The 22,150-nt window shown below is 36.8% G+C and overlaps 1 protein-coding gene across 12 annotated transcripts in view; it reads left to right on the forward strand.

The window, feature by feature from the left end:
* The window catches only part of UHRF2 (ubiquitin like with PHD and ring finger domains 2), a 121,626-nt gene that overhangs the window by 23,368 nt on the left and 76,108 nt on the right, over positions 1-22,150 (forward strand). For 6 of the 12 annotated variants that reach the window (XR_011431414.1, XM_023627338.2, XM_070248470.1 and 3 more), the window contains exons 4-5: positions 9,790-9,885; positions 15,980-16,198. The exons of 2 other annotated variants lie outside the window; for them this stretch is intronic. Coding sequence is in view for 8 of the 10 variants with exons in the window: in XM_023627338.2 (XP_023483106.2) it covers positions 9,790-9,885; positions 15,980-16,198 (315 nt within the window). In the remaining 2 variants the exon portion in view is untranslated. The remainder of the gene's footprint in view (positions 1-9,789; positions 9,886-15,979; positions 16,199-22,150) is intronic. 4 more of the 12 variants (XR_011431415.1, XM_023627344.2, XM_070248471.1 and 1 more) reach the window with 1 other exon arrangement.

Consider the following 22,150-nt stretch of genomic DNA (forward strand, 5'->3'; position numbering starts at 1 on the left):
TAGCATGTGTCTAGGTGGTTTATGGCTTTTGATTTTTCCGTTTTGTTTCTATATTGACAAAATTAGTAGAATTGTGTTTTTCTGAAAGAAATATTTTATTGAAGCTTAGTGATCTGAATATGACTTAAATGAGGGCCCAGTTTCCACTATGCAGTCTTTATCTGTACTAACTTTGCATAGAAAGCAGTGTCCATAGTGTGTTTATGGGGAATTATCTATTTTGGTCTGTTGGTAAATTCTTCAGTGAGGGAAATACTCTATAATGGTTGAATATTCTTAGATGCGGTCCTGGTTTTTTTGTTAAATTAGGCTTTTAAATATACCAGTGAGTCCTTCTTTCTAAGACAAGCTTTCTGAATTTGACATAGGATTGAACTGGATCTCAAAATCTCCCTTGACACCTTCTTGCTTTTTAAGGATTCAACATGTACCTTCAGTTAGTCTTACAGGCCAGTTAAAAAGAGGAATTTGGGAATACTCTCCTTGTTAGTGATTCGCTTTCTTTAATTGCTTTATTAAATCTAGTCATCTGATTTAGAGATCTTGACTTACAAATTTTAGCTGATTTCTTTACAGAGAAAAGCTAGAAAACATCTAGTAGTTTGAACAAGGAAGTATATATGTAAACAAGGAAAATGCTTTGAAAGTTATTATTTATCATATCTTAAGAATGAATAATTATTGTCCATAGCTAGGCAAAGTTGAAATCTTTAAACATGAGTATAAAATGATTGCTAAGAGTTTTCATAATGACATGAAAATTACTATGATCTTCCATGCTCTGTAGTGTTCACATTTAAAATAGAAACGTCAGTTTACCTCAGAAACAAAGATTCTTTTTGTTTTGACTTTTTAGTAAATTATTTTGAAGTACCCCTTTTAAAGTATAGTAGCTTAATCCAATAATTCTCTTGTTAAAACAACACTATGTGTCAGGCACTATACAAGTACTTCACCAGGATTATCTCTTGTAATTCTCATAAAAACTCAATGAAGTAGATACTTTTTCATGTGTAAAGTAGGAATAACTGAGATTTAGAGAGATTAAGTAACTTGCCTGATGTTGGACTGCTAATAAGCAGTAGACCTGGATTCAGAAAAGCAGACTGATAACCACTCTATCATACTACCTCTCATTTTGAGAGAAGCATGCTTATGAAATATTATAAAGCATCTATATATAGCATACAGGATTGTTTACGTAATTTGAAAATTTTCTGTCAGTTTCTTCAGTTATAATGCTTTCACAGAACTGCTACCTTAAACCAGAGGTTCTTTACCTGTCCATAAACACCTATGTGCCTTTTTCTATGGGGAGAACCCATAGCTCATTAGTGTTAAAAGAACTTTTAAACCGAATAGGTTAAATTGCTGCTTTTAAGTGTCAAGGCTCTACCATGGGGTTGAGATCAAATGGAATGTTATAGCATCACTTAGGACTTGGAGGGTAACTTATGCTAGGCTATAATTAAAGCTCATCTGGCAAATGTCTTAGGGTAATGTTGTCATTCTCCCAGCATTTTTAAAGCTTTTCTTGAGCTATTCTCAGCCTGTGGTACATGCTTTTGAGTAGCCTTAATTATGACTACTGCAAATAGAAGTCAGTGAGACAATTCTGAATAAAATAAAGTGGTATTTTTTAGAAACAAGTAGTTTTTCTATAAAGTAAGGAACTGATTTTCTTGAATGTATTGACGTGTAGTGATCTGTTTCTAAAGGAGTCCCAAAAATGTTTTGAGCAATGTCAAAATGTAGTGATACTGGGTTTTGGGACTAAAGGAGTAGGAGACTTCTGTTTAATCAAGCCAGTGTCATGTTGATCTTGAGTATAGGGGGCTAGAATGAGAGAGTTAGTTTCAGAACCCTGGTGCAGTGACCAGTCCCATTGCTTCATGGTTGTTACTAACCTACTTGCCGAAGACTTAGAGTATTTCCTCTAACTTCTATAACTTTCAGCATCCTGAATGGATGATAATGAAAAGGAGGGCCGGAGAAGGGTAGACAATTCTGTGACCATATCATTGCTCTTCTGTTGTGTTATAAGATCGCTTAGTGCTTAGAAAAATGACTTTACAGATACCAGTTGATTTCACTTTTCAGATTTATACGTCATCCCTTTATGTTAGCGTTTCCAAAAAAGATGGTCAGCAACACTGCAGATTCACCCAGGTAAGGTGTTTAAAATGCAGATCCCTGAGGGACACCAGACCCCACCGCCACTGTCTGTGTTGAGTAGGCCTGGGGTATGGCCTAGTAACCTACTTTTCAAACAGCTACCCCAGGGGCCTTATAGGCTGTATGGTTCTCTTATAGGCTGTATGGTTCAGGCATTAGAGTCAGAATTTGGTTAGAATTCTAGGTCTTTGGTTTTATTGGTAAGTATTTTGTTTTGAACTCTTTCAGCTTTAATTTTCTCATCTGTAAATATCTACTTGATTTACATTGGGTTTTTTTCCCCTAATCTTGGAAAGTACCCAGTAATAATAAAATCAAACTTTCTGCTTTTCATTTATTTATGAATAAATGAATAAAAACAGGTTACTTTGGTAAGTACTCTTAGATAATAGATTTATTTTTGGCATAGGTATTTTTTAACCTAATTATGTTGTTTCCTCTCTTTCCATAACACTTATCCACTATTGTTGTGTTCTACAAATGAAATTTATTTCCATGTGATATATAAAGTCTACTATAAGCAGTTTTAAATAGTTATTCTTAATTGTGAGTAAGCTTTACATTTAAGGTAAAATTTAGTGATGTTATCTATTAGAATAAGAAATGCTTACTTTTTGCATGTGGTATGACATTAAAGATTTGCTAAACTAGAACATGCCTCCAGATGAATTGTGTCCTTATTTAAGCATATTAGCCCCAGGAAGCCATGTTTTGAAGGAAAGTTTCAGTGATACTCCTTAATACAGTTTGAGTCTTCTAAAATTACTGGTTAACTTACAAGCCACCTAAGAAAATGCAGTTTTACTATAGTAAACCTTTTTTTAATAGTACTTAATCAATTTCCCTGAAGTTTAATTCCCCAGGCTTTACTTGATTAATTGTTTTGTCAATTGAAAACAATTGATTTTTGCTAAGATGTCACATAGTTAAGGATAATCAAAAGCATATACTCTGAAAGACATCCAAAGAGTATTTGGAGCAGTGAAAATGTTATTGGGAAAGCTTAGACTTAGGGATATTTAAAGCTTATCTGAAAACATAGACTTTCTAACACCAGAGTGGCTCTAAACTCTCAAGGATGCAAAGTAGCTCACTAGAATAATTTATCTTATACCTATATTAGAGTAAAACCTTGACTTCAGGTTCTGAGTACAGGAGGTCATATAATACAAGAGAAAGAAGGACCCTAGCTTCATCCTTCCACAGGTATAAGGTTGGACCTCAGCACAGTGTAGGTAAAGTTGGCCTTGATGTCTTCCTACCTCTGTGGTTCAGGTCTTTTGGGATATCTTGGTCCCATTTTAGAAGTTGTTAAAGCTTCCAATACTTCTCAAAATGTTCATACAGTCTCATGCACAGGTTTCCTCAGTGTAAATGCTGGAAGAATTCAGTGGCTTGGACCAGTTTCCAGTGGTTATCTTCAACCATACATTAGACCTGAATGTTGTGTTGGGGACTGCCTATACTTAAAAAGACTTTTTCTTGAGTACTGGCATAATTAACAATTGAGCTGACTATAGGTTTTTTGTTTTTAAGAACACCAAAAACATAAGCTTTAAAAAGGCTTTTTCTTAATAGCTCTGCATAGAATTCTTTATTCCCACTTAACTATCTAGATCAAAGCTTCTCAAGGAAGAAGAGGAGATATAGAAGAATCAAGGAGATCTTTTTGAAATACAGTGATTATAGTTTATTTGACTTAGAGCTTTAGTTACATAAAAACAGACTTTTCAATGAGTTGCATGTTTCCAAACATTTATAGGCCTGGTAAATCCTAAACACGTTAAAGTTTGAACATGGTACCTGCTCCTCGATGAAAACTTGCTGTTTTTCAGTGTAAGTACCGTGATAGAAATATGCATACCTAACTTTTAGAGTACCTAGAGCTCTGAGAATACAAGATAGAGGAGACACTTCTGTATTCCTGAAGGAGAACAGCAGGATAATACCAAGGATAAAGAAGTAGGAAATACAGGATTGCCTGAGGGTAGATTAGTATGGCCAAAGTGTAGGAGGTATATGGTGAGTAGTAGGAAATGAAACTAAAGGTGAATAAAGACTTCCAATTAAACGTGACTGATTAAGACAAGATGCATGTTTGTCTGCAGTCCTTCTTAAACCCTCCCAGAAGACAGTAAAAGAATAAATGCATAAACCCCCAAGGGCAAAAAATGAGATAGAAGTAAAAGAAGAGAAAGCAACAAAATTTTGGAAGGTAAGAGGCTAATGGGTAAATGATACCTAACTTAGCAGTCTAGTGAAAGCTGAAACCTAAGAATGAGAAGCCAATAACAGGCAAGTAAATTGGCATTGAAGAACCTTTGGAAGGCTCAGGCCTTGGATTCACCAGGTACCTTGGAGGTAGGCATATGGAATAAAACTGAGAACAAGAGGATTGGTTAATCTGTATGAAAGAACATTTTAACCGCTTCACCCCACGCAGGGTTTAAACCAAGAAGGAGGAAGACATGGTATTCAGGAAATAGGATTCAACACAGGAAGTAATGAAAGGAGATCCCAATGTCCAAAAAGAACAGTTAAGCACTGTTCTTGCTTTGGAAAACAAAGCTGTGGAAGAAAGGACATGTAGTTAAAGTATGCTTCATTATTTAGCTGTGAGTACTATTTAGTCAACATGTAAAAAAATTTTGTAAAGACATATTTTTACAAACAACTTAGTTTGTATAATGTGCTTCAGAGCAAGGAAAAGTTTGTCAATCCTTGCAAGAGTATGGGTCTAGAGCCAGATGATCAGTGAATCATGTCTCTGCTGCTTACTTCTGTCCAAATAACTAATTTGGCTTTTTTGCCTCCTCTGTAAAATGAGGATAGACTAGCGCGTACCTCTATCCTGAGTTGTAAATATGTGAACACTTAGAGCGTGCCTTGTGTTAGCAATTAGGAGGAGGAGGAGGATGGAGGCAAATGAATTGTACATGAGGGATGGGTGGAGTAATAGTTTAAAGTAAAAAGCATCTAAGTATGTTACTTAAAAATAAAGAGATAAATAACTAAGAGTTGCAAATATTTGCATCTGGGCAACAGGAGTCAGGAGTGTGGTGGGCTGGGGCAGGAGGCTGCTTGTCATTGTAAGCGTTGAGTCTTAACTTTTTGAATTTTGTACACATATGGGGGTAAAAACCTTCAAAAAGTGAGAAGAGCCCTTCATTTGGGTTTTAACTTGAACCACAAAGCATTTTATTGTAGAAATCTTTAAACTTATATAGGATTTGAGAGAACAGTATAATGAACTCATCACCTAGCTTCAACCATTATGAACTCTGGCCAAGCTTGTTTAATCTATACCAGCATCTCCGAGTACTCTTGGATTAATTTGAAGCAAGTGCTTTACATCATTTCAACCTGAAGTGGCCTTAGCAGTTATGGTGAGCACACTGCTCAGATCCCTCTTTAAGAAAACTTGCTGACCCAGCTGCAAGGAATGCATGCAGTTAACTGGTAACTTTTAGTCACAGCACTTTTGAGATCTGCCACAGTGTTTGAGCCAAGTACACACTCTTTCCTGGCATCCTCCTGCCAGTGACTAAGTGTGGCAGGAGTTGTAGGGCCTGGCAACTTTTGCTGCGTATAGGACCCTACAGTCAGTCTCTGCACCAGAGCTCACCATTGGCCTGGCTAAGACTTTTGTCAGAGTTGTTCCACACTCTAATGCTTTTCCTGTCCAACCCTCTTGCTTTCCTCTCCTTTCAAAGTGACAGAGACTATCAAAGTGATAGTCTAAGGGCTGTTGCTACCTAGTTCTGCTCTTTCTCCCTGTCTTTCATAAGTTCATCTTGATTTCTTCTCAGAGCGTTCAACTGAAAGTTGATAAAAGGATTCTTTTTTAAAGTGTGCAGAAAAGAGCTAACCTATTAGACCTGAGACTGGTATTCCTTAAAAGGTGTGTTTGTGTGGTTGACCTTTGGCTAGTGTTTGGGAACTTAGCTATCAGGAGGATTCTCATCATTCCCTGATAAAAATGGCTAACTGTGCCTAAACTGTTAATGTGAAGAATATAGTTTAGTTTGAATACCTGCCTCTGGGAGGCTGGAATTTTGATATGTGCTAGGCATTGATTGCTTATGTGACCAACCCTTAATAAAAACTTTGGATATTCTTTACTGTACATCCCTGGTTGCTAATATTTCACACGTGTTATCATAATTTGTTGCTGGAGGAATTAAGCATGTTTTGTGCGACTCCACTGGGGGAGGACTCTGAGCTTGCGCCTGGTTTCCTCTGGACTTCACCCCATGTGCCTTTTGCCTTAGCTGACTTTGCTTTGTATCCTTTCAGTGTAGTAAATCATAGCCATGGGAACAACTAGATGCTGTCCTGTGAGAATGAGTCTTGTGAGCTCCCCTAGCAAATTACTGAACTTGGCAGTGGTCTTTGGGACTCTAACACGTTAAAACAACAAATCCCACATGAAATTCTTAGTGACTCCTTAATATGAAATAACCAGTCAATGTTCAGACTTCCCTGTCTTTTTAAAAAACGTACTTAGGTTGTTCAAATAAGAATAAAAAATGAGATCCACCCATTGTATTTAGTTGATAGGTTAAGTCTCAACCTACAGATTCCCCCTACTTCTTTTCCCCCTTGTTATTTATTTATGCAACACAAGTGACAGTTTTGAGTTTTCCCACGGTCTGGACTTTACATCCCTGTAGTGGTATTTTTTTTTTTTTAAGATTTTATTTTTCCTTTTTCTCTCAAAGCTCCCCAGTACATGGTTGTGTATTTTTAGCTGTGGGTCCTTCTGGTTATGGCATGTGGGATGCCGCCTCAGCATGGCTTGATGAGCGGTGCCATGTCCACGCCCAGGATCCGAACTGGTGAAACCTTGAGCCGCCGAAGCGGAGTGTGCAAACTTAACCACTTGGCCATGGGGCTGGCCCCCCGTAGTGGTATTTAACATGTTCCTCTGTTAATGTTAGTTTCCCGAAAGCTTATATCTAGAGGTTTGACTGGATTCAAGTTCTATTTGATACGACTACTTGAGAGATGATGTTTACTTACCTATTGCACGGCATTGGGAGGCACATAATACCTGCTTCTCTTTTTTGTGGTAAGATTCAGATATTCTCAGCCTGGTGTATCCATTGTGAAATTTAGTACCAGCTTTTCATCTTGACCTAGCAGCCATTAGTCTTTAACTAGCTCCTCTATTTCATTGTGTTTGCAAAAATGATGATACCTCATTCTTTCCTTCATTTATTAGCTATAATTGGTTTCATAAAGAACTTTTCTTAACAACCAGTTGGTTCATATATGAAAGGTAGGATAAACTATTGATTCTTAAACTTTTTCAGTGTTCGGAATAAGTTCCCTAGCATCCTCCAAAAGTTGGCCAGTGAGATTTTTACTTTTAAGTATCTTTTTTTTTTTTTTTTTTAAGATTGGCGCCTGAGCTAACAACTGTTGCCAATCTTTTTTTTCTTTTTCTGCTTTATCTCCCCAAATGCCCCCTGGTACATAGTTGTATATCTTAGTTGCAGGTGCTTCTAGTTGTGGCATGTGGGATGCTGCCTCAACGTGGCCTGACCAGCGGTGCCATGTCCGCGCCCAGGATCCGAACCAGCAAAACCCTGGGCCGCTGCAGCGGAGCACGCAAATTTAACCACTTCTCTGTTAGGCTGGCCCCACCTTTTAACTATCTTTATGAACTAATGGATGATAACACTTATTTTAAACTAATTCAGTTCTTTTTGGTGCCCAATTTGTCCCACCTCTGGCCTTCCATGCTGGAAATAGTTTTTGAGGCTCTTTGCATTCAGGTATAACAGGATGTCCCAAGTTCTACTTCTTGCCCATGCCTTGATTCAGCCATTTCTTCCAAGAGCCCTAGTTCGTTTAGGTTAGAGATTGTACTTAGAGCATGTAGTCTGTGCTGCTCATTGATACTTGTTTGATCATGTTTCCAGGTCTTCTCATTGGACACAGCTAGGGAATACTTAAATATACCATAGGTTTGTATTTATATTTCCAATTAAAGGTTTATAATTTAATCTCTTTTTTCTCTTACTTTGAAAGTCATAACTCTTAATAATGCCATTGATTTGCTTTATCCTACTCATAAGGTAGTTCCAGACTAGCAGTACTAGTATTGCAAACAATGTGATTACAGAAAAGTTGGTGGGTTTTTTTACATTGTTTTAGGAAATAACCCCATTAGGGATGTATAGTTAATTTATAGTATTTTCGAGTCACTTGTAATAGTTCCTCCTTGTGTAGTTAAGCCATCAATTGTGTGCTTTTGTTTCATTTTGCTTTTCCTTTTTAGGGACTTCCCACGTTTTGTGAATTTTGTTTTATAACTATGTGAAACATTACATGGTTCTATAGGTAAATCTCCAAAACAAAGTATGTTGAGATAAACAATGTCCCATCCTGGTTCCTTCTACCCTATTGCTTATCTCTTTTTTAGTAACTGTATTTATTAGTTTTGGCTTATCCTTCTGTTTCAAAATACAAGTGTGTATAATTGCATATATACTCACATATTTGTATATGTATATATACAAGTGTGTATGTTTGTATTTCCACACACACGCACTCATTAGCTAGAAAGTAGTATGCTGTAAACACTGTATCTTGCTTTTTTTGAGTTAATGTATCTCTCCATATATATTGGTCCATAGCAGATATAATATTCTCTTTTATAGGAGCATAATATTCCATTATATAATTGTACCGTATGTTATTTTAAGTGATTTCCTATTGTGGACATTTGATGGTTTCTAGTCCTGCTATTAGAGTTCTAAATAGCCTTGTTGATGTTTATTTTCATGAGGATTTTTGTTATTTATTTTTGGGATGTATTCCTAGAAGTGGAATTCCTCGAGCAAGAGGTAAATACTTAGGCAATTTTGCTAGCTGTTGCCAAATTTCCCTCTACAAGTGGACGGTGCCACTTTGTGTTCCCATCAGCAATATATGAGAATACCTGTTTTCCCACAGCCTATGAACAGACTGTTATCAAACTTCACAAAATATTTTAAGTAAATCTGTTTTAGAATCTTCAAAAGTGTGATATGGATTGTGTGGTGTGATCCTAAAGACAGGGAGATGTGTTGGACCTTGACAACAAGTAGTCTCAAGAGAAATGCAAGTCTTCACTAAGGGGGTATAGTTATCTTAAAGAAGTGTTAAATGTACAGCATAAGGAGGACTTAGTAACGGAATGGAGGCATTATAAGAGGAATTTGGAATAATGCTTAAGTTTGTGGGAGTATGAAGTTTCCTCTAGAGAATGCTTAGCATCAGCAGATTATGGGTTAGGGAATATTATCTTAGATGCCTTGAATTTGAGGTGTTTGGAGACATCTGTGTTAAGAAATGTAGTTGGATATATGGATCTGAAGAGAAAAATTTGAATTAGAGTGGAGTTTTCAAGTCATCACTTTATGTAATATTAAGATATGTATAGATGAAGATGCCCAGGGAAAGAATAATAATTAATATTTGAATACTTGACATGTTCTTGACTTTGGTAAGAGTAGTTTTAGGTACCCCTTCCATGTTTGTTTTTTAACATAACAATTGACTTAATATTTCTTTGGCTAGAATTTAGGAAAATCATGCTTCATTTTCATGACTTATCTTTTACAGACTTACTGTATACATAGAGTATTTATACAGGCATACCTTGGAGAGATTTGCGGGTTTGATTCCAGACTACCGCAATAAAGCAAATATTGCCATAAAGTGAGTCACACAAATTTTTTGGTTTCTCAGTGCATATAAAACTTATGTTTACCTTACACTGTAGTCTACTAAGTCTATTGTAGACAATAGCATTGTCTAAAAAAATATGTACATGTTAATTAAAAAATACTTTATTGCTAAGAAATCCTAACCACCATCTGAGCTTTTAGCGAGTCAGTGTTTTTACTGGTGGAGGGTGTTGCCTTGATGTTGATGGCATCTGACTGCTCAGGGTGGTGGTTGCTGAAGGTTGGAGTGGCTGTGGCAATTGCTGAAAATAAGACAACAGTGAAGTTTGCTGCGTGGATTGACTCTTAACTTTCACAAACAATTTCTCTGTAGCACGCAATGCTGTTTGATAGCATTTTACCCACAGAAGTTCTTTCAAAATTGGAGTCAGTCCTCTGACTTATCAACTAAGTTTGTATAATATTCTAAAACCTTGGTTGTTGTTTCAACAGTCTTCACAGCATCTTCACCAGGAGTAGATTTCATCTCAAGAAACCACTCTCTTTGCTCATCCACAAGAAGCAACTCCTCATCTGCTAAAGTTTTATCATGAGATTACAGCAATTCAGTCACATCTTCAGGCTCAACTTCTAATTCTAGTTCTCTTGCCATTTCTACCACATCTGCAGTTACTTTCTGCACTGAAGTTTTGAACACCTCAGTGTCATCCATGAGAGTTGGAATCAACTTCTTCCAAACTCTTGTTAATGTTGATATTTTGACCTCTTGCCATGAATCACAAATGTTCTTTTTTTCTTTCTCCTCTTCTCCCTAAAGCCCCCCAGTATGTAGTTGTATATTCGAGTTGCAGCTCCTTCTGGTTGTGCTATGTGAGATGCCACCTCAGCATGGCCTGATGAGTGGTGCCTTGTCTTTGCCCAGGATCCGAACCAGTGAAACTGCAGGCTGCTGAAGCAGAGTGTGCGAACTTAACCACTTAGCCACGGGGCTGGCCCCACAAATGTTCTTGATGGCATCTGGAATACTGAATCCTTTTCAAAAAGTTTTCAATTTACTTTGCCCAGATCCATCAGAGGAATCACTATCTATGGCAGCCATAGCCTTACAAAACCTATTTCTTAAATAATAAGACTTGAGGGGCCAGCCCTGTGGCTGAGTGGTTAAGTTTGCATGCCCTGCTTTGGTGGCCCAGGGTTTCGCTGGTTTGGATCCTGGGTGCTGACCTAGCATCGCTCATCAAGCCATGTTGAGGTGGCGTCCCACATAGCAGAGCTAGAAGAACCTACAACTAGGATATACGACTATGTACTGGGCCTTTGGGGGGAAGAAGAAAAAGGGAAAAACAAAGATTGACAACAGATTAGTTAGCTCAGGAACAATCTAAAAAATAATAACAACATTGGGGCTGGCCCCGTGGCCGAGTGGTTAAGTTCGCGCGCTCCGCTGCAGGTGGCCCAGTGTTTCGTTGGTTCGAATCCTGGGCGCGGACATGGCACTGCTCATCAAACCACGCTGAGGCAGCATCCCACATGCCACAACTAGAAGGACCCACAACGAAGAATATACAACTATGTACCGGGGGGCTTTGGGGAGAAAAAAGGAAAAATAAAAAAATCTTTAAAAAAAAAAAAGTAACGACAACAACAAGAGTTGAAAGTCGAACTGACTCCTTGATCCATGGGCTGCAGAATCGATACTGTGTTAGAAGGTATGAAAACATTAGTCTTGTTTACATCTCCATCAGAGCTCTTGGGTGACCGGGTGCATTGTCAGTGAGCAGTAATAATTTGAAAGGAATCTTTTTCTGAGCAGTAAGTCTCAATATTGGGCTTCAGATACTCAGTAAACATGTTGTAAACACGCATACTGTCTTCCAGACTTTGTTGTTCCATTTATAGAGCACAGTCAGAGTAGATTTAACATAATTCTTAAGGGCCCTAGAATTTTCAGAATGGTAAATGAACATTGGCTTCAATTTAGTCACCAGCTGCATTAGCCCTCAATGAGAGAGTCAGCCTGTCCTTTGAAGCTAGGCATTGACTTCTCTGTAGCTACGAAAGTCCTAGATGGCATCTTCTTGCACTATAAGACTGTTTTTTCTACAATGAAAATCTTCATTGATTTATGTTAGCTAGATCTTATGGATATCTTGCTGCAGCTTCTACATGAGCAGTTGCTGCTTCACCTTGCTCTTCTGTGTTATGGAGACAGCATCTTTCCTTAAACTGCATGAACCAACCTCTGCTAGCTTCAAACTTTTCTTCTGCGGCTTCCTCACCTCTCTCAGCCTTCACAGAATTGAAGAGTTAGGGCTTTGCTCTGGATTAGGTGTTGGTTTGAGGGAATATTGTGGTTGGTTTGATCTTTTGTCAAGACCAGTAAAACTTTCTCTATATCAGCTATAAGGCTATTTCACTTTATCATTCATATGTTCATTGGAGTCACACTTATGACTTCCTTCAAGAACTTTTCATTTGCATTCACAACTTGGTTAATTTTTTGTGGAGCAGGAGGCCTAGCCTTTTGGCCTGTCTCAGCTTTCCACGTGCCTTCCTCACTGAGCTTAATCATTTCTAGCTTTTGATTTAATGTGAGAGATGTGTGACTCTTCCTTTTACTTGAACACTTAGAGGCCATTATAGAGTTATAATTGGCCTAATGTCAATATTGTTGTGTCTTAGGGAATAGAGAGGCCCTAGGAGAGGGACAGAGATGGGGAAATGGCCCATCAGTGGAGCAGTCAACACACACATTTTTGATTAAGTTCACCGTGTTACATGGGTGTGGTTTCATGGTACCCCAGAAATTACAATAGTAACATCAAAGATCACAGATCACTGTAACAAATATAATAATGAAAATGTTTGAAATATTGCGAGAATTACCAAAGCGTGACACAGAGACACAAGGTGAGCAGCAAATGCTGTTGGTTAAATTGCACTGATAGACTTGCTTGATGCAGGGTTGCCACAAACTTTCAGTTTGTAAAAACAAAACCAAAAAAAGCAGTATCTGCGAAGTGCAGTAAAAATGAGGTATGCCTGTACATAAACTTGACCATGTATTTCTGTTCTGAAGTCATACAGATTTAGTTTCAGGGCAAACATAGCTTACATTCCCTTGCTCTGATGTTTGGAATGATTTATTTTTGCCTTATCTCTGCTAAACATGATTTTATATACAATTTTAAAACTGTGCAAGTTCTCTACTTTGTTCAAAATATTTCCATTCTTGGTATCTAATTTTGACAAACGTAGGCAAATAAATGGAGAATTTTCTTGCCATTGAAGTATGCTTTCCTGCACTTTACAGAAGTAGATGATAGTGTCATGATGTCAAAATATAATTTTCACCTTACAGCTGAGAAAAGAGTCTCATCTAAAAATAGTTTTCTATCCTATATGGCCTTAAGAATATTGAGGTAGAAAACAAATTCACAACTTTAGAATTAGAAAAGCCCTAAAATACCTAGTTTAATTTTGTTTTATAGGTTGGAAAAAATGTTGATTATTTTTCTGACCAAACCAATGTGAAACAACATGAACATATAAACACCAAGTGTTGGGCTAGAGACTTATGTTTGACCATTAAAAAATGAGATTGAAATGGGAGAAGAGTAGAACCGTAGACATGGCTTTGTACTTGTCGGTTTCTTTAGGATTATTTCTGTGTGATAATGACAATATTAACAACTGACATTTACTTATCTCATCATGTACTGTTTTAAGTGCTATACAAGTCTTCTCAATTTAGTTCTCAAAACAACCATATGAGGTTAGTTACCATTAGGTACATTTTACACATGAGAAATAGTCATAGAGAGGTTTAGTGACTTTCCCAAGGATACGCAGTAGCAAATGCTGAAATGGGAATTTAAACCCATGAAGAAACTAGGATGATAAAAGGATTCAAAACTGTCATATGAATTGAAGGAAATTTATTTAAAATGTTTTTATTTAGAAGAGAAGATTGCGAGTAGCAGGAACATTTAGACTGTCAAGTATTAGGTCTTTCATGGAGAAAGTGTATAGATTTCTTCATGGAATTGAGGCATAATATGAGTTTTAAAGCTTATCTTTGATGTAGTAGTATTTTCTTTTTCCTATGTCAGAGCTACATGAAGACAGAATGGCTTTTCTTAGGGTTAAAACTGACTTTCATCACTTACTGTTTGAGCAGAGGTTGCATGGTTATTTGGAAGGCTTGTAGTAGAAGGGAATTACGACACTGAGGGGGTAAATGGGCTAGATCCTCTCTGAGGCCCCTTGCTAATCCTGAGACCTTTTTTTTTTCCCAATTAAGTAAAATTTGAACAGACTTGATTAAATTGGGTGATTAACTAAAGATCCCACCCAGAATTAATATCCGTTTATTCTAAATGAGTTAGATACACTGTGAGAGTCCTAGGCTTGCATAGTACTTGTTTGATTCAGGAGAACTAAAGCTAGCTGCTAGAGCTGCTTCCCATTCCAGACCAACTTACATTTTAAGCAGGCACTCAGCTGGTTACGGGTTAATGGTTTCTTCCCTTAGTTTCTACCTTGTTAATGCTGTTGCACTAGGTATGATATTTAATTATTCTTTTGTTCCCATAGCACTGTAGGTTATCAAACTTGAGCATGCTTTAGAATTACTGAGAGAATTTGTGAAAATAGATTGCTGGACGTCATTCCCAGAGTTTCTGATTCAGTAGATCCGAAGTGGAGCCCAAGAGTTTGCATTTCTAACGTGTTCCCAGGTGATGCTGATGCTGTTGGTCTGGGGACGACACCTTGAGAAGCACTGCCATAGTAGTTTGGCCTACCCCAATAGATTGAGCTTTCCAGGAGCAGGAACCACATATTACTCATTTCTTTGTCCCTCTACTACCAAGCAATATATAAAGGCAATAGGTCTTAATTTTATAGAAACCATTGTGGACTGTTACATTGCTGTCTTTGGCTTACTGCTACCAGAAGTTAGGCCTGAAACTGAGGAATGTTCTACAGCTTTCAGTTCAGGTCAGGTTTAGGTTTATGCTAAGCTTACCTTTAGAAACAGAAAATCAAGATTGTGCTAGAGGGGCTGGCCCCGTGGCCGAGTGGTTAAGTTTGCGCACTCCGCTTCAGTGGCCCAGGGTTTCACCAGTTCGAGTCCTGGGTGCAGACATGGCACCACTCATCAAGCCATGCTGAGGCGCATCTCACATGCCACAACTAGAAGGACCCACAACTAAAAATACAACAACTATGTACCGGGAGCTTTGGGGAGAAAAAGGAAAAATAAAATCTTAAAAAAAAACAGTGTTGGGAATTTAACTCGTTGGGGTGGGAGGGAAATATTTAAAAAAAAAAAAGCTTGTGCTAGAATTCTGTCACGTGGTTCCACTTTCTGATACATATAAAATTTTTTTGTTTTGTTTTGCCGTTATTAGGGGAATGTAAGAACTAGAATCTTAGCTTTCTCTTCCTGGAAAAATGGAGGCTATTGAAACGTACTAGGTTCGTGTTCTTATTATGCATAAAGGAAATGGCAGAACTCAGTGAACTGGTTCCAAGTTCAGGAAGAAGTCAGCATCTAGTCCTATTAAAGTAATTCTTTTTTCTTTCTTTCTTTCTTTGTTTTTGTTTTTGAGGAAGATTAGCCCTGAGCTAACTGCTGCCAATCCTCCTCTTTTTGCTGAGGAAGACTGGCCCTGAGCTCACATCTGTGCCCACCTTCTTCTACTTTATATGTGGGATGCCTACCACAGCATGATGTGCCAAGCAGTGCCATGTCCGCACCTGGGATCTGAACCGGTGAACCCCGGGCCACTGAAGCAGAACGTGTGCGCTTAACTGCTGCGCTACCGGGCTGGCCCCCTATTAAAGTAATTCTTAAACTTGGGTTAATAAAATGTGGAACAAGAAGTACTTGTGTTTTTTACCTACCCCTACTCCTACCCACCAAGCTAGCAAAGAATGTCTTGTTAAGATTTTAGCAAGAATTGTTTACTCTGGCAGTTAAAATCATGAATAAATACCATTTACTTTAAATGCCATTAATAATAATATGACTAGTTTTTTATATACGTTGGATGTAATTTTAGTCATCTTTGGTGATACTCATAAGCGGTGTTATGAGATTCTTCTCTTTCTCTCCTCAGATACCCAGAAAGTGGTACTGTAGAAATAAATGTCAAGGATCTTCGACCACGAGCTAGAACCACTTTGAAATGGAATGAACTAAATGTTGGTGATGTGGTAATGGTTAACTACAATGTAGAAAATCCTGGTAATAGAGGATTTTGGTTTGATGCAGAAATCACTGCTTTGAAGACAATCTCAAGGACCAAAAAAGAACTTCATGTGAATATTTTCTTGGGGTAAGATTCGCTTCACCAATGCCATTGCCTTATTGAATTAATCAAGGAATGTAATTTTTAGGTATTAAGCACATGTTCCTTAGTAAAAAAGATGGAATCCATGAAAGATGAAAATCTACATTCCAAAGGATAACTTTTTTTTTTTAATATAAATTCTTGAGAATTTTTTAAGAATGGCCCTTAAATCTCCATCACTACTTTAAGCCTGGAGATATTATTTGAAAGCATCTTGGAAATAACTGCGTATTCTATTAGAGAAATCTTTGTTTACCTCACAGGATTCTTCTAGATTAAACCAAATAATAAACAAAAGCATTTCGATAGCTATGGTTGCTATGAGGATCTGTGTTGATTTAATAGCAGTGAATGTCTAACCAGCTGTCTCCTGGACTTGCAAGACTAGCTGAAATTTTCCTTCATAGTAATTTTCTCCAACTTACAGAATTTAACAAGCTTAATTAAGAGAATTCAAAATGTAAAACGTCACCCAAAATACCAGGTCACTCAGATACTTCCATCATCAATTCTTTAAGAAACACTTTTAGATGTTTCCCTCAACTGCTATAGTATTATACATTGTTTCACAGCTACTTTTTTACACTTAGGAAAATGTATCACCATCTTTCTGTGTCTGATTCTTCTGAATAGAGTTTATTGGATAAATAGTCACTAATTTACTTTCTATTTCCAGTTATTTATTATAATGTGTAAGTAAACAACTTGTGTATGCTTTTTTTTTTTTTTGAGGAAGATTAGCCCTGAGCTAACATCTGCCGCCAATCTTCCTCTTTTTGCTGAGGAAGACTGGCCCTGAGCTAACATCCGTGCCCATCTTCCTCTACTTTATATGTGGGACGTCTGCCACAGCATGGCTTGACAAGCGGTGTGTAGGTCCATACCCGGGATCTGAACCGGCGAACCCCGGGCCGCCAAAGCGGAACGTGCGAACTTAACCGCTGCGCCACCGGGCCAGCCCCTGTGTATGCGTTTTTTTGTATTTCTTTTAGAATGAATTCTTAGAGCTACATTTGTGTTGAGCATTGGGGATTCTGGGATGACCTTGACAGTTTTCTTTTATATAAGAGAAGCAGCCAAACTAACACTGTTGTCAAGTTCTGGTTAACTGAATTAAAATATATATTATATTAGTATTATATTTGTTATATATAACAAGTATATATTATATATAATGGATATATTGTATCTATTGTAACATGGAGGTGACAAGTCTGGGATCAAACATCTGCTTATGGTTAGTAATATAAAGCAGGGGTCAGTAGACTATAGCCTACTGGCTGCCTGTTTTTATGAAAATAAAATTATTGAAACACAGCAGTGCCCATCCATTTACATATTATCTATGACTGTTTTTGTGCTCTACAGCATTGTTGAGTGGTTGCGACTGAGAGTATCTGGCTTGCAAAACCTAAACTACTTACTCTCTGACCCTTCAGAGAAAAAGTTTGCTGTCTCTTAAAGAAAAAGAACATCATGAGGTGCTGAAAATAGCTTATATTTTAGAAAACAGTTTCAGAGCTTTCTACAAACCCAAGTGTGATTCTATTGCCATACTAAAGGTGTAACTCAATTATGAATTCTGAGCAACTTGAAATTCAAATATGGATATTAATCATGAATAAATGGAGAAAGCATCTACATAAATTGGTTATATAGGGAGTCTTATAATGTACTTGAATGTAGGAAGTACAAGAAAGCACGTGTACACAATAGAAGGAGATAATAGTAGTACTCATATTATTGAACTAAAAAAAAACTTGCTATTTTAAAAATGTTTCCCTGAATGATTCTGAGGTATGGTTAAAATGGAGCACCCTGGCTTTGGGAACTAGAACTAAGATTGAGTGGAAATTATAGATAGGAAAATATTGGCTTACTAGAGAGAACAATTATGTGATAGCTATCCCAACAGTAAAACACACTGTACTGTAAAGTATTATGTTCTCCATCATTAAGTTTTTACCAGACATGTTAGGAACACAAGAGCCAAAAAGGAACCAGTGTGGCCTGTGGATGGTAACTTTTTTTCATGGTTAAGAGTCTTTCCCCCTCACTGGAAAGAGCAGATAAATAATAAGTGTTAGTATAAGTGTATTCTGCTGTTGATAGACAGTTTGGGGCTGTTACAGATAATGCTGCCATGACATATCTGTGTCCTGGTGCTTATGTACGTTAGTTTCTGTAGGGAACATCTTGTCTAGAAGTAGAGTTGCTGGGTTGTAGAACCTCTGCATCTTCAACTTTGATAGGACCAAATATTTGAGCGATACCAGATTACACTTCCACAACAGTATGAGTGTTCACATTGCTTTCATTCTCATTCACACTTAATTTTGTCAGACTTGTTTTTGCTAATTGGTGGGCTTATAATAAAATAGTACATCATTGTGGCTTTGATTTGCATTTCACTCACTGTTAATGAGATTTGAGAACCTTTTCTTATGTTTATTGGCAATTTGGATGTCTTTTGTGAGGATCCTGTTCCAAACATTGGTGTTTCGTTGTTAATTGGGTAGTCTGTCTTACGGATTTTTAGGAGTTCTAATTGTGGAGACTTGACCATTTCAGTTATATGTGGAGAAAATATATCCTCCAATTCTATGACTTATCTTTTCTCCTTGTGTTTGAATAGTATTCTTAATTTATGTAGTCGAATTTATCAAATTTTTTCCCTTATACTTTCCATGTCTTGCTTAAGAAGCTCTCTGGGGTATGTGTATGGGGGAATGGAAATGGGAGAAGGTGGTCAAAAGGTACAAACTTCCAGTTGTAAGATAAGTTCTGGGGATGTAATGTACAACGTGGTGATTATAGTTAACAATACTGTATTGTATATTTGAGAGTAGATCTTAAAAGTTCTTATCGCAAGAAAAAATATTGTAACTATGTGAGGTGATGTTTACTAAATTTTTTGTGGTAATTGTCAATAAATACGTATATCAAATCATTGTTGTATACCTTAAACTTATATACTGCTATGCCAATTATATATCAATAAAATGTGGAGTGAGGGGGAAGAAACTTTTCCCTACCCAGAGAACATAAAGGTATTCTCCATTATTACCTTATAAATGGTTGGTGGTTTTGCCTTTGTTTAGGTCTTTAATCCAGTTGAAGCAGGTTTTTGTGTACAGTGTGAGATAAGGGCTTGACTTACCTTAATACAGTGGGATAATCATTTTTCCTAGGACCATTTACTGAAAAGCCCATTTTCCTCATTGATCTTCAATATCACCTCATATCAAGTATCTTTATATGTGATGTGTCCATATGATGTCTATTGTGTACCATTGTCTGTTTCGTGTATTCTTATATCAATTCCACACTTTCATAGTGTAACAGAGCAGGTCTTCCTACCTTGGTCTTCAGTAGTTCTCTGTGTACTTCTTAGCTCTGTGTACTTCTTTTTGAATTCTCCAGTCAGTCTGGTAATTTCCATGTAAAAACCATTGGGAATTTGATAGGTATTGCATTGAATCTAATCCATTAATGTGATTTTTCTTTATTTATTTTGATCTTTAATGTGTTTTTCTCATGTTTTATTAGGTTTAACCATATGAAATATGTCTCTGTAGGTTCAAAATACTTGAATATTGGCAGTTATGAGGTTTAACCTGATATAATTCTCTCCAGAGATCTGATCTTTTACGTCTTTTATCCTTATTTAACCTTAGGTACCACTTATTACTATAAGTGCTATTGTTACTTCATTTTTCTCTTTGTTACTGGTATATAAGTAACCTTTGACTTTGGATCCAGTAAGCCTTACTAGATTTACTCATTGTAATTTACATGTAGATTATTGTTTGGGAATTTTTATGATTGTAATCATCATCTGTGAATTACGACATTTTTGTTTGTCTTTTCCTTTGATTTCTTCCTCTTGTCTTTATTCACCTGCTGCTCTTTAGTGCATTGTTGAAAGGAAGTAGTGATAGCAGGCATCCTTTTTCCCCCTGATCTCCAAGAAAAAACTTTCAAAATTTCACCAATAATTAAAATGTATTTTGTGGATATGCTTTCCTAGATTTGGTTTGACAATATTTTGTGTGGATTTTTGGATTTGTGTCCATGAGTAAAATTTGCATCTTTATTTCCCTATCTAGCTATCCTCCACAAATTATGCTAGTTTTATAAAATAATTTGGTGGAATATTCTTGTTCTATCTTAGGTAGAATTTTGTGTCCTTTTCTTGAATGTTTGGTAAACTTCTCAGTCAAGTCCTCTGGGGCTTAGTTTTTTTCGTGGGAAGCTTTTTTATGATTGATTCAATTTCTGTAATGATCATAGGACTTACATTTTCTATTTCTTCTTGAAATAGGATTTAATTTTCTAGGAACTTGTTGATTTTATCTAAATTTTAGTTTATTGTTGTAAGTCTATTTGGTAGTCTCATCTTTTAATGTGTGCAGTCTTTGTTGTGATGTTCCCTTTTTTATTCCTGAATTTAGATTGTGACTTTTTAATCAATCTCACCAGAGGTTTATCAGTTTTATTAGACTTTTGCAAAGAACTAACCTTCAGCTTTGATCCTCTCTATTGTATTGAAGGTGCAAAGGAAGAAGCAAATAGAGGACATGATTTTTAATCTGCCTTGGAGATTTGATAAGGGAACTTGGAGTTAAAGTTCATGCTTGTTTCTATTTTTAATTTGTGAGTACCAAAAAGTGAATATGCTTAAACTAACTCTAGTTATCAAATTCTATTTTTAACTTGTCATTTTCTGTTTATATTTTAGCTTTGAAGAAAATTTAAAATAAAAGTTTAGGGTTTAAATCCTTTCTTCAAAATACTTTTGTTCACTTACTATTATAATTTACATTGTATTTAATACCACATGAAGTTATACTAGTTTAAATATTCATAAATAGAATTTGAATCCCATATCAAGAAAATAATTTATGGATGGACTTACTTTATTTTCACTGTCATTTTTATAGGGTTTTATTTACTTACTAAACTTTATCCATACTTGTTTATCATGAAATCTCTTCAGTAATGTTCATTTCGTTGAATGTACCATTCTTACAGAATACAAATTTGGTGTCCATGTCAAGTTATAAATCAAAGCTTGCTGTTTTCCAACCATATTGGCCTCCTTGTTTGTGTTGCTTAATCATATACTATGTTCTTGCTTCAGAGCTATTGCATTTACTGTTCCCTCTATGTGGTCTGCCCCACACAACTATTCATTTGGCTTGCTCTGGCTGTCGTATCAGTTCTTTGTTCAAGCACCACTTCAAAAGAGGCCTTTCTTGATCACACTGTGTAAAATCATACATGCTTATACCATGCATAGGTTACTTGAATTTTCCCTTACTCTGATGTATTTTTCTCTATAGTATTAATTATCACCTGACATTTACTTGTTTCTCTTGCCCTACTTGTATTAGGTTACTATTGTTGCTGCAACAAATTGCCACAAACTTAGTGGCTTAAACAATAAAACTTATTACTTTGCAGTTCTGTAGGTCAAGTCTTACATGGGTTTCACTGGGCTAAAAGCAAAGTGTCAGCAGGGATGTGTTCCTTTTTGGAGACCCCAAAGGAGAATCCATTTCCTTGCGTTTTCTGGATTTTAGAGACCTCCCAATTCCTTGGCCCATCACCCGTTTCCTCCACTTTCAAAGCCAACAATATTGCATCTCTCTGACTCTCTTTTCCTTCCTTCTTCCACTTTTAAGGTCTCCTGTGATTACACTGGGCCCACTTGGATAATCCTCCTATTTCAGGGTCATTAACTTAATCATATCTGCAAAGTCCCTTTTGCCATGTAAGGTAACATATTCATAGCTTTCTAGGCTTAGGACATGGACATCTTTGGGGCTCATTATTCTACTTATCATACCACTGGAATGTTGATACCTTGATTTTTGTTTGCATCTGTGTTCCAGGCCCTTTTCTAGGCACTAGTTGCAATGGGTATTCAGTCAA

Source organism: Equus caballus, chromosome 23 (genome assembly GCF_041296265.1).
Source record: "Equus caballus isolate H_3958 breed thoroughbred chromosome 23, TB-T2T, whole genome shotgun sequence".
Lineage (NCBI taxonomy): Eukaryota > Metazoa > Chordata > Mammalia > Perissodactyla > Equidae > Equus > Equus caballus.